The sequence below is a fragment of the Babylonia areolata genome, chromosome 5 (assembly GCF_041734735.1).
Source record: "Babylonia areolata isolate BAREFJ2019XMU chromosome 5, ASM4173473v1, whole genome shotgun sequence".
NCBI classification, from domain to species: Eukaryota; Metazoa; Mollusca; class Gastropoda; order Neogastropoda; family Buccinidae; genus Babylonia; species Babylonia areolata.
In genome coordinates this window covers 21,122,246-21,136,071 of record NC_134880.1, presented here as the reverse complement: position 1 = coordinate 21,136,071, position 13,826 = coordinate 21,122,246, and the positions used below count along the sequence as shown (strand labels likewise).

Genomic DNA, 13,826 nt, shown 5'->3' with positions numbered 1-13,826 from the left:
AGGTAGTAATTGCTAGTTATGTTTGTATTTTTGTAATAATAACCATAATGTTAGTACCTGAAAAAAACAATACTTCTACTACTGCTGCTACTACTACTACTACTGCTACTGATGGTGATGATTATAATCTAATTTATAGAGTGCCTTTCTCTGTAAAACATGCTCAGTTACGCTGTATGATATGAAGACTGACAAGTAAAACTTGCATCTAAACAATGAAATAAAAAAAAAATTTTTAAACTTGGAACTGCGCCAGACATTCAACCAAACACTATCTGCAGACACTAAAAAAAACTAGCCAGTATAACACAACACTCATCATACATTGCAACACCTAAATCATGCACGTTTCATATCACAATGCTTAACACTAATAGTAATACCACAAGGTTCAGAACCACACCACAGTTCTTAAAAAATGAATCACAGTTTACTTAAAAGTGATCGCATACGTTACAAAACATCTGAAGTCACAAATACTTATCATCAGTCTCCCCTCCCATACTCCCATAACAACACCTCAAAAACATACAGCATATCAAGCCCTTTATTGCATACCAAGCCAGGACATGGATTACGGGATCTTTAACATGCTCTCAGACAAACAACTCATCTACCTACCTTTAAAGCAAATCTTAAAACGCATCTCTTTAAAAAAAAATACTTGTCATAACTCAAATAGACCTGTTGTCCCAGGCCCATGGCAATGTGAGTGTGAGTGAAGGGAGAGTGGAGAGAATGGTGGTGGGTAGATGGATGGTGGTGGTGTGGTTCGAAAGGGAGAATGACCCGATTTTTACCCCTTTTACCTTTTCTATCCAAAATTTTATTTTACAATTTATACAAAATCTGTGGCATGCAGATTACAATTATGTTCTTTTTCACATGTAATGTATTTTAAGTGAAAATTGCTGTCATCTCAGCCGTTGAATCATGTGTGTGTCTGTGCATGTATGTTAGTTTGAGTGTTGGAGTGTAACAGTTGTAGTATTGATAGTAAGTTACTTTGTGAGTTTTATAAATTGTGTTTTTATAATATTAATGATTCAGTGTTATGTTTCTAATACTTTTTATATGCTTTCTTGTTTCACTTTAGGTACTGGATTGTAAAGCACTTAGAGCTTGCTTATGCTTGTATTGTTGCACTATATAAAAATAAAATATTATTAATATTGTTATTATTATTATTATTATTATTATTAGCATGTATATTTGATCATGCATGTATGTATGCACAATGAAGGGGTGTCATGACAACAAGTTTTGGTTATGTCATGATAGTTTTGCCTGCCTGTGAAGGGAAGATTTTTTTTGTATGGCTTGGCTGTAGTTTGCTGAACTCATCTTGTGGAGAAAGGCAAATGGTGCACATGCTTTAGGCGCTGAGGTGAATATTTGTTCACGACTAGATGTACTGTGAAGTGCACCAAAATTATTGTCATTCCACACTGGGCGCATGGTTTAGGTCACAGACGTGACATGGTGGATAGATAGACCTTTGGGATCTGAAATGTCATGGGACACTTGAAATTCTCAGAGAGAATGTGAATCCTTTATATTGGGACTGTCAAGCCTTACGAAAGCTGATCTTAAAGCTGTGGTAACTCATGTGTTCTTGAGTTTGATCATGTTCATTGCAATCGTTTATTCTGAATTTTACAAATTTCAGATTTTTTTGTAATTTACTTTTGAGAACACTGGTCAGGTAAGACGGGACTTTGACAAGGTGAAAATACATGCCAGCACTCTTTTTTCTGTTTTTGCCAGTTAACTGAAGTTGGGTTCTAAGGATGTTACAGGATCCTCAGCGCCTGTTTTGGGACCGAGTTATTCAGCTGATAAGACGCCCAGCAATGAATCTTCATGTGAAGTGAATTACAAGGCCAACTGAGAAACAGTTTGAATGTGATATGTGAAAATTTATGAACATTGTTGAAGCCTTACCTGTGAGGGAGAATAGAACATTTGTGACTGTCTCCCTGGTGATAGAATTTATCCCTAGAGGGCGCAACAACCGAGTGGTTAAAGCGTTGGACTTTCAATCTGAGGGTCCCGGGTTCAAATCTCGGTAACGGTGCTTGGTGGGTAAAGGGTGGAGATTTTTCCGATCCCTATGGTCAACATTTGTGCAGACCTGTTAGTGCCTGAAGCCCCTTCATGTGTATAAGCATGCAGATCAAATACGCACGTTAAAGATCCTGTAATCCATGTCTGCATTCGGTGGGTTATGGAAACAAGAATTTACCCAGCATGCACACCCCAGAAAACAGAATATGACTGCCTACATGGCGGGGTAGATAAACAAACAGTCATACATGTAAAATGTTCCATGTATGTATGAATATATGTCCGCATGACTGAAACCTAATTGAATGACACAGGAAGTGAATGATGAGCACCCAAATGGCAGCCCTCAGTCGGCTCTACCCAGGTAGGCAGCCTGTTGTGCAAATGACCTTGTGTTTGCAAAGCGCTTAGAGCTGTGCTCCGACCGAGGATAGGTGCTATATAAGTATCCATATCATTCATCATTCATTCATTTAAGATGTGGACATGTTTGTTTATTTTTCTTCAAGTTACATACTAATAAGAAGGGAGTGTCTTAGGTTGGTCCTGTTGTTTTTTCCTGGGTTGAAGTCAAAATGCAAACGTTGTCCTGTGAACTTGAGTGAATGCAGCAGTGTGACAAGGAGGATTTAGGCACCAGCAAGTCTGCACATGTATTGATGTGGGAGATCAGAAAAAAATTATTTCCACCCATAACCCACCAGGTACTACTCATTGATACCAGAATCAATCCTAGGACTCGGGATTTGAAAATATGGTGCTCTGACCCATTTGGCTGTTGTTCCTGTTTTTCCAGCTTTGCTTTTGTTGGTAATAACTATTATATCAGTGCTTCAGCCATATGTGTGATGCCTCTTTTGATATTTCCGATCTTTGAGTATTACTGGTTTTTGGCACATGAAATGTTTGTTGTTAATGATATTTGAAACCAGTTTGGTTTTATGGTTTTTTGTTGTTGTTTTTTGCCAGTGTGTGTATTTTTCACTGGTTTTTGTGTATGGCAATATTGTTGTTAATATACCTAGAAGATATTTATAAACACCACAGAAGAATCTGTTTTAGCATGACATATTTACTGTGATAAACATTGTATTTTATGATGCTGATAATAAATGATATGTTATCTTTGAAAAACAAGTTGAACAGCAGCATTGAAATATCTTTTCTACCACTTTATCAGAATGTCATCAACAACCACAGGGTAAAAGAACACCACGAGAAATCATGTCTGTGGTTGTGTTTCCATTGTGAAGAGAAGTGTCAGGAGAGTTCTGTGCATGTGTGTGTGTGTGTGAGGGGGAGGTGGGGGTGCAAGGAGGAGGTGGGGTAGAGGATGAGGTATGTGAGTGTATGCATGCCTACACTGTGGGAGCAACAGGATATTGGAACGTATATATTATATCTTTGTATATATGTGGGTGGGGGTGGGAGATATGGGCGTGTGTGTGTGCTTGTACAAGTAAGCGTTCATCTGTGTGTGTGTGTGTGTGTGTGTATATGCTTATTTATCATCATTGTTGTCTTATTTATTTAATTATTTATTTATTATTATTATTTTATTGTTATTTTCATTACTACTACCTTTTTTATATCATAATTATTATTTATTTATTTATGTAAGCTTATCTATATATATATATTTTTTTTTCTCAAGGCTGACTAAGCGCGTTGGGTTACGCTGCTGTCAGGCATCTGCTTGGCAGATGTGGTGTAGCGTATATGGATTTGTCCGAACGCAGTGACGCCTCCTTGAGCTACTGAAACTGAAACTGTGAAGAGACTGAGGTGTATAGGCTAATAGCATTTTTTGTTTTTGTTTTTGTAGAGTGAGGTACTGTACGTAGAGGTGTGTGGCCAGTTATTATAGATAATCATGTACATTCACATATAGCAGGAAGGTGGCAGAATGGTGAAGATGCCTGTCTGCTAATACAGTGTCCACTAGTGTTAGGGTTAAAACCTTGGTCTCGCCCTTTTGCCTCCATGAGAAACTGAGACGGAATCTATATTTTTCCTTTGTGTTGAAGCAGTTAAAGCAATCTGATTGTGTCCCTTTTTACAAAAGGAAAATCAGAATTTGTACTTTTCAGAGCTGTTTTATTGCTATTGCTGTTGTGTGTTATGCACAGGTCAAGTGTGTAAACTCTTTCTCATTCACCTATCAGACTCGGGATAAATTAATTGAGTTCATGTATTCTTAAAAGCCAGACTTAAATTTCCACCAGCTTAAAGACATGAACAGTTTTGGTGACAAACAGGTTTGAAGTGGTGTCATGGCTCCATTTCTGTTGTGAGAATCATGAGGTGAATGGTTTGCTAACTTGTGGGCCAGTACACAAGTGGTCATTTTTGGCATGGCTGAAAGTACTGTCATGTCTGTCAGCAAGGTTGCTGTTGAAGGTGTTCTTCTCAGAAGTCAAAGTTTCTCTGCTTTATGCCAGTATTTTCAGAAGTCATGTTTTCTTATGCTTTTGATCATTGTTTTTTTTTGTTATTGTTGTTTTTTAAGTAATGTTTTTCTGTGCCTTTTATCACTGTTTTCTGAACGTGCCACACGCACACACACAATCAAAAAAAAAAACCCCAGCAGATATGCCCTATGGTACAAGTGAACTTCCAAGACTTTTTTTGGTCCTGGAAAGACATTGTATATCATGTTGATTGCCTGTGGTTCACATTTTTGTTGCTTAATTATTTTTCAGTTGTTGTTTATGAATGTAATTCTTCAATATGCCTATTTTTAGAGCATATATATGTTTCATCACTTCTGTTTTATCTTCATAAAAGAAATGTGTGGCTGACATGATATTTTCAGGGGGGGGGGGGTGGTGGTTGTTTTTTAATCCAGTAGTTCTTAACCTGACTCTAAGCCAGATGTGATACCATTTACCATCCATGCAATCTTTTGTAATTTACTCATGCTCAACAATTTTAACTGCATGCTCATTGCTGGGTATATGAATATATAAACAGACTGATGATAAATCTCTGTGATATACTTATGTTTTTCTTTTACTATAAAGGAGAAAAAAAAAAAAAAGGATTACAAAAAATAAAACATATGAAACAGCATTTGAAAATCTATATCAATGTGTGTGAGGGAAACAGTATGGCTGGTAGGAATTATATCACATTAATAATTGTAAAATAAGTAGCACGTGCATGCACCATCTGCATATCATCTTTGTATATCCCTCCCTGTGTCTCTGTATATCTCTCTCTGTGTCATTTTGTCTGTCACCTTTTATGTCTCTTGCTCACACTCTACCTCTCACACTCTCCTTTTCTCTCCAGTGCTTTTCTTAACATGTACATTTATTTTTAATCTTTAAAAAAAAAAAATAAAAGCATTAACAGGAAGTCACAAAACAAACAAAATCAGGAAAACGCAAAGTGGACATGAAATTATGAATCAGATTGGCGTGTGTGTGTGTGTGTGTGTGTGTTTGTCTGTCAGTGAGTATGTGCCTGTGTATTTTGATATATGTACGTTTTGTCTGCTTCTTCTCTTTTTTTTTGCCCTAAGGAACTAAATGGTGAAGATAATGCGTTGTGAACTGTGTTTTTTTAGGTTTATCTTAATGGTTTATATATCTTCTATCTATCTATCTGTCTATCTTTATATACATTTTTATATGTATGTATATATCTTCTATCTATATATGGGATATATATATATATATATAAATATGTATATACAAACACACACACATATATATATACATATATATATATATATATATACATACATATATATATATACACATGTATCTGACAGTTTTGTATTCAATGCGGTTGAACATTTATATAGTTGGGCACTGTGCAGTTGGCTGGACTATAAGCAATAATGATGATAACATTAACAATGATGATAATTCTCCTTTTTCTTCTTCCAGTTCTTTTTTTTGGGGGGTGGGGGGGGGAGTTGGTAGGGGGAGGGGGGTCGTCTTCATCATCAACAAAATCAAGAACTGTTTTCAATGACTGAGATCTGAACCAACAAAAAGTTCCTTCTCTCTCGCTCTCGCTCTCTCTCCATCTCCACCAGACAGCAGACCTAGTCAGCTGCTCACATGAGCTGCTTGGGATGGAGAACGACTTTCTGTATGTTCAGTCCCGAGGAGGTCCAGCTGCGCTGTCCAGCGGTTCTGGGTCGTGTCCTGGTGTCAGCGTGGTACGAGTTGCTGCTAGTGATCTTCAGACCGTTGCATCGGGCGAAGTAACGGCCCGAGGTGGTGGCCGGCCTGCTACTGGATCTGGATGTCAGTGGGGCACTGTCCTTTCTAGGAGTAGAGGTTTGCTGGGATGGTGTGACCCTTTTATGGAACAGACAAAGAATTGTTTGTTTGTTTGAAGTTGGTTTGAGGGGTGGGGTTGGCGGCCGAGGGGGTAGTGAAGCCTTTCGTTCGTTCAGTGTCTTGTCTGTCATATTATCGCCGACTTTTATCATTTCATCGTGATTGATTAGTATTATTGCGGTACTATCGTCTGTGCTTAAATTGTCAGATTTAATGTTGTGTTGTACCGTTGCTTTTGGATGTGTGTGTGTTTAAGTTGATATACATATATATGTAGGGAGAGAGAGATGCATATAAAATATTCTTTGGAATCAACTTCCTCGGCCTCTCCGTCACTCATCTTCGCTGCAATCTTTCAAATCCAGTCTGAAGACCCACCATATCCCCCCTCCCTGATTAATTATCAACAGCTCATCCCTTTCCAGTATGAACTAAAATGACCGTTAGTGACTGAGTGAATTTTGATACTTTCAGAATTTGTTGGTAGTACTTTTTACTGTATTCTGTTCATGATTGTGTGCTATGACTTGTGCATGTGCTTGTGTGTATTGTGGGTGTGTGTGGGGGGGTGAGGGGAGGATAATTTTTAATGATGTTTGGTATCTTGTGTTCAGTTTTTTCCTTTTTGGTATATACATGTGTTCTATTTGTAAATGCCCAGGTCTTATTTTCAAGATTAGGCGTAAATGCTCATGATAATGATAATAATGATAATAACATATATATATATATAGAGAGAGAGAGAGAGAGAGAGAAAAGACAAGACATATTTATTTATTTATTTATTTCCGAGGATAACTGATAGATAAGCACTGAAGTGTTGTTCTTCATCCAGTCCTCACTCTGTTTAGGGTCTACACTATACAATACGAAGTCATTACATGATAAGCATTATGATGAATAACTTATATTGGGATAAGAAACACACACATCAAATATAACGATGCACAAGTATATAGAGGTACACATGGCAATAATGAGAAAACATCACTATTTCAAGAGAAGAGAGATAGAGAATGGGTACACACATAACAGTGACAGGAAGAGAGAGAGAGAGAGGCAAAACATACAGAATATTTTTTAGCATCAGCAACAAGACAACAACTACGAAAATGAAATAAAAAGATAACCAGCAAACTACAGTTGCAGGTTTTCGCAGACATTTCAGAACAGAGAGAAAACGAAACACACACACACACACACACACCGGATCAGGCAGACTTACATGCGGGAGTGGAAAGCAGCGTCATCCTCGCTAACCACAGCAGCAAAACCACCACTACCACTACCACCAACGTCTCCCACGACCTCTGGAGTGTCAGCTGCTGCGAGTCTGAAAGACGTCTCCAAGACCCCACAGCCGTTCTGAAATGTGGGGGATTGTTTTTCCTTTATCATATCATATCATATATCATATCAATATCAAGGCGTGCAGGCCTGACAAGGCCTTTTGCCCGCTTGAAGTGGTGAAGAAAAAGAGAGTCCCCACATATGTCTGGTGCATTTTTCAACATTGAGTGCGCAATGCTTGAAAAATCAATAAACATGTAAATGAGTTTTGTATTTAAATTCTTTAAAATGAATAGCAAGATAATTTTTAAATGTATTCACTGTTCCTGCGGAAACCACGTCTTGTGACAAATTATTCCAAACATCTGTTACTCTGTTAGTAAAGAAATGTTCAAATCTGGAAGTTTTTACTGAAACTTTTAATAGTTTGTAGGAATGGCCTCTTGTGGCACTGTTCTCATTCAATGTAAACAAAGAGTTTATAGTTCTGCTGCCATGTAATCCATGAGTCATTTTATACATCTCTACTAAATCACCACGCAGTCTTCTATATTCTAAACTAGGTAACTGAAGTGCTTGCAACCTATTTTCATAGTCCATATAGTTTTCCCCTTCCACCATGCAACACGTACTAATATGTATTCATTGCTAACTGTATACCACAAAGCAACAGCATATCTTTCTCATATAGAAAACCACAAAAACCTAACAAGGAACATGCTCCTACACACACACAAAGGGAAAATATAACAGTTGCCTATTTTTGACTGGAATGAAACGGGTTAGTATGGTGGAATTCTTTTCATGTTTGCCCTCTCTCACTTTGCATTCTAGAAAAGAAAGAAAAAAAAAGTGGAGGAATCTTGCTTATGTCTCGTCAACTCACACTGGCCATGGCAGACATCTCTTTCAGAACATTGGTGCTGAAAGTGCAACAAATATTTGCACAGTGACTCATGTGATCTCATTGAAATAAATGACGTATTACATGATAATGACGTAGAACTTGTGTTGAGGGGGGGGGGAGGGGGGGAAATGAAGCTTTGACATATTCTGCGAAGAAAAATGCGGGAGAGATGGTTGCAATACGCCGTCATGAAAGGAAAAGGCCACGATTGTTAATTATTTCTTGTTGGAAGAGGCTGTCTTTGTCATTTATTTTATACAGCCTGAACAATTCGGTTAAACTTCAAGTAGTTTTGCAAAGATGAGTAACGTACTCTTATCTATCCTGAGGTTTAATACAAAACAAAAACAAAACAAACAAAAAAACAAGTAGGCCTGTCATTGACTATGTTGCGTTTCATATAGTTTGTGTTCTGTTTCTGATAGTTATGTTATATTTAATTGTTTATGTTTACTTTTTGGTGTAAAATACTATTGCTGTTATATAATATCCTCCAAGCCCCAAAAGGGATCAAAGGATTATATATTCTTAATTCTTGAACAGTTTATTTTTCACATTTGAGTGTTATTTAAAGACAGAGAGAGAAAAAAAAAAGGAGAGGAGAATTGTATGGTGAGACCAGTTGGGTGAAATAGGACAGACAGATGGAGAGTGCAATCAAAGATAAATGAATACTGGAAATAAATAGATGTTCATTTAGAGAAAATGCTTTGTGGACTTTGTCTTGGAAACAATGCTCACAATGTCTGTAAACAAACGAACAAAGAGCGTTTCGTCAATCCCAAGCGAAATAATCAGTGATGAGGTATGTATATTTCAGCAACCGATTAAGTTCACTGTTTTGTATATGGTGCTGCGTCTTCGGGCAAAAAAAAGCACTTTAATCCGACACAATGGTTGTGAATCCATTGCCCAAATGGTCGTAAAAGGCAATCGGGACTTGCCTAGATATAGATCAGAGGCTATGGGAACCTTTAACTCTCTCCATACGAACGGCGAAAGAGACGACGTTAACAGCGTTTCACCCCAATTACCACCATCAAAATATTGCAAGTGAAAGGCTCTTATACTGAAGAGGTGAATGTTGACAAATAATACCACAATTCTGACGACGGAAGCTAAAGGTTGGGTCATTCAGACACCCACTGGACATCCGAGGGGTCTGTGTAGAGGAGAAGAGAGGACTGGCCGTACTGAGTGAGTTAACTTTTAACCTTTTATGTTGCGGAGCCCCCATGCTTTGACACACAACCAACTGTAAGGTGGCAAAACGGTTAAGACGCTTAGCTATTTGTATTTGTATTTCTTTTTATCACAACAGATTTCTCTGTGTGAAATACGAGCTGCTCTCCCCAGGGAGAGCGTGTCGCTACACTTCAGCGCCAACCATTTTTTTTTTTTTTTAGTTTTTCCTGCATGCAGTTTTATTTGTTTTTCCTATCGAAGTGGATTTTTCTACAGAATTTTGCCAGGAACAACCCTTCTGTTGCCGTGGGTTCTTTTACGTGCGCTAAATGCATGCTGCACACGGAACCACGGTTTATCGTCTCAAGCGAATAACTAGCGTCCAGACCACCACTTAAGGTCTAGTGGAAGAGGAGAAAATATCGGCGGCTGAGCCGTGATTCGAACCAGCGCGCTCAGATTCTATCGCTTCCCAAGCGGACGCGTTACCTCTAGGCCATCACTCCACTCTACTACAGCCGTCTGATTTCGGTTCCAAGCAGTTTTCGCCCTCTCACCCAACTTTGGGAAATAATCATGAGCGCATAATCACTTGGCAAACTGAAAAATAACCCATGACAACAAGAATCGAGTTTTGTCCTAGAAGAAATCCACTGTGAAAGATATACAAATAAATTTAACTCTCTCCACACGAACGGCGAAAGAGACGTCGTTAACAGCGTTTCACCCCAATTATCACCATCAAAATATTGCAAGCGGAAGGCTCTTATACTGAAGAGGTGAATGTTGACAAACAATACCACAATTCTGACGACGGAAGCTAAAGGTTGGGTCATTCAGACACCCACTGGACATCCGAGGGGTCTGCGTAGAGGAGAAGAGAGGACTGGCCGTACTGAGTGAGTTAATATGCATGCACTCAAGGGCGAGCTAGAGCGTAGGGTTATGCTGCTGTACGTTAGGCATCAGCCTTGCAGATGTGGTGTGGCGTATAACTGATGATTTGTCCAACCTGAGTGACGCCTTCTTGAGAAAATGAAGCTGAAACAGACAGAGCTGGAGGAAGCTGGTGAATATGCAGTCCTTCTGTTATGCCGCAGTGTCCCAACGTACGAATCTTAAAGGAGAAGAAGAAGTACCAAGAAGATTGATTGATTGATTGAATCTTTAATGGGTAAAGAATTAGGCGCAGTAAAAGCCTTTTTTTTTCTTTTTTTTTTTTTTTTTTACAATTCTACCCATTTTACGACACAAAACATAAAGAATAAAGAACGACACAAAACATAGAAATAAAGAAATAAAATAAAATAATTAGAACGACGAATAATAGTAACTGGAATAGTCTATTAAAGGTAACAAAGCGATGAAAAGAACAACTGGTACATTATCATGTACGTACGTACTTCACACACACACACACACACACACACACACACACACACACACACACACACATTATAAAACAAGCAAACAAAAACATACGTACACATTCACGCCCACGCACTCAAACACGAAGAAGAAGAAAAAGAAGAAGATGAAACAAATAAAACTACATGCCTGATTCGCCGGGTCAGCCTGACCGCTGTTGCTTGCAGCCACCACGCGCTCCTTCGACCACGGCTTGAGGGTCAGCCGCGCGCGCGCACGTGCTGTTCTGGCCACGTGACGTCGGTGCACGTCCTCCGTCCAGGCAGCGACACGCTCGGACTTTGGGGCGTTGGGGGCGAGGAGTAAGTGAGCAGAGTCGATATGAAGTGGACTGGCCGTAGCTGACCAACGGAAGGTGGCCGGAGGAGGAAGGTGGGAAGCGAGTTGGTGTTGGTGTTGGTGGTGTTGTAGAAGCAGTAGCCGGTCGTCAGCTGGATGTTTGGCGTGGGAGGAGGGGGAACCGGAGTGGGAGAGGTGCAGCTTCAGGTTATCTCCTCCTGCCCCGCCATCTCCCGTGACTGTCCACAGTATGCAGTCTTCGTCTTTGGCGGGGGAAAAAAAAAACATAGGAGGAGGGGAAAAAAACGATAAAAAGTGTGTGTGTGTGTGTGTGTGTGTGTGTGTGTGTGTGTCTGCCTGCCTCTGTGTATGTGTGTCGGTCTGTCTGTCTGTGCTTGTGTGTGTGTGTGTGTGTGTGTGTCTCTGTGTGTGTGTGTGTGTGTGTGTGTGTGTGTGAACGTTTTTGTGGTTGTCACTGCAGTCACAGGCTATTATCAGGCCCACAGCTCTCCGCAGCATATAGATGATAAATGAATATATAAAAAAAAAACCAAAAAAAGCAAAAAAAGACCTGCTCTGTCCATGTAGTATAATCATGCTATCATCAGTTCTCCCTTACACAGAAACTCTCATAGTACAATTACCAGTTCACTTGCACAACTGGCATTTACTTCACCAACAGTGACGCCGAGGCAGAAGCCCTGAAAACAGCAGCAACACATTATCGAGGTCAGCGCTCATGCTACCCATAACGTAGTTTTCCTGACTGATGCCCTGTTCGTCCTGCAGGCCTTGGTGGTGGTGTGTCCATCGAGATCGATGATGACCATCGTTGTCATCCAGCTGGGGGATGGGGGGAGGGTGGTGATGGGGGGGGGAGGATGCTCATGAATCTATCTGTGAATGCGCAGATGGCTGAATAGTCCAATCTGCGCACGAAATGTTCGCTGACAGTTGGGGCAGACAAAGACAGGCATACCATTGTCAGGGAGCTTGTTTGCCCGTGACTTTCTGGGCCTGCCTCTTCTGAACAGCTGCAGCAGTCCTGTTGGCCTCGCACAACTTGGCGCCTTTGTGCACAGCAGCGCGCCATTTGTCACGGTCTACTGCAGATTCCTCCCAGGAGTCAGGGTTGATATCAAACGCTTTCAGAGAGACTTTCAGAGTATCTCTGAAGCGCTTCTTCTGACCTCCGTGTGATCTCTTCCCTTGTTGCAGTTCGCCATAGAAGAGCCTTTTGGGCAGCCGATGGTCTGGCATGCGCGCCACGTGTCCAGCCCACGTGTGCAGGCCTTACAGTCCAGCACAAACACTGACCGAACTGACCTGTCCTCCACTCTTGTCTACCTCTGCAGGAGCCACGCTGTCGTCCTACAATGGATTCCCTCTCACTGCAGTCTGCTGGGCAATGAGACTGCTGATTCCCTCTCGCGAAAATTGTTCTAATGTCAAGTGTATATGCTTTAGTAACCTGACAATTGAGCATATAATTTTTCACTGTAGCTTGATGAAGCCTTTTGTACACGAAAGTGTGTCTTCACAAGTGACTGAGAACGTTCATGTTTTTGACTTTTTGCATTCATTATCAGTTGTTTCGCTTGTCAGTTTAACGACTTCTCTTTTACGAAGTCCTTTAAGTAATTTCCTGTAAATGTATTTGAGGTGTTTTTTTGTTTGTTTGTTTGTGGTGTTTTTTTTTGTTTGTTTGTTTGTTTGTTTTGGGGGTTTTTTTGGTTTTGTTTTTCTCCCAAATTTCACCCACATTTTTACCGTCATTTGCCCAGTTTCCCCCAACCCTCCATTCATCCACATCTCCCACCCCTTCTAACCGATAATACTCAGATGTATTCATAAATACTTTAACAAAATGTCTTCAATCACCGCTATGTGTGACGGGACATTAAACAAAAATTCCCCCTCCTCCTTTCCCTGGCGAAAGGAGGCACCAATTACACAAGAGCAGGTGGACAGGTCCGGCAGCTACTCTGAGGTTAAAGACCATCATCAAAGCCAAGCAACAGAAGGAGTGGATGCAACAGCCATCCACGACACAAAAGCACAGACGTCCACCACCTGCTGACAAGGCGGGAACAGGTGTCGGTGTCCAGACTCAGGACAGGCCGCAACCGCCTAAGCCACCACTTATACACTAAATTCCGCATTGGTCACACCGCACGTTGCCCCTGTGGAGCTGACAGCCAAACAGCACATCACCTGCTGCAGTTCTGACCCCTCAGAAAGAGGCACTGACCCGACCCAACTCCATGTACGTGGAAGCTCTACGGCTGTGTAGAGGACCTGCAGCGTACAGCTGCCTTCATCGCTGTGACTGGGGTGTCCGTCTTACGGCGAGAAGAAAGACATGCTTTCGA

The 13,826-nt window shown here is 40.5% G+C and overlaps 1 protein-coding gene across 2 annotated transcripts in view; it reads right to left on the bottom strand.

Annotated features, from left to right (window-relative positions):
* Window positions 1-6,015: 6,015 nt before the first annotated feature.
* LOC143282412 (uncharacterized) overlaps window positions 6,016-13,826 on the bottom strand; it is a 16,876-nt gene continuing 9,065 nt past the window's right edge. For both annotated transcript variants that reach the window (XM_076588044.1, XM_076588042.1), the window contains exons 3-5: window positions 11,305-11,717; window positions 7,591-7,730; window positions 6,016-6,383 (exon numbers count right to left, since the gene is read on the bottom strand). In XM_076588044.1, the coding sequence (XP_076444159.1) occupies window positions 6,137-6,383; window positions 7,591-7,730; window positions 11,305-11,717 (800 nt within the window). In that variant the 3' untranslated portion in view covers window positions 6,016-6,136. The remainder of the gene's footprint in view (window positions 6,384-7,590; window positions 7,731-11,304; window positions 11,718-13,826) is intronic.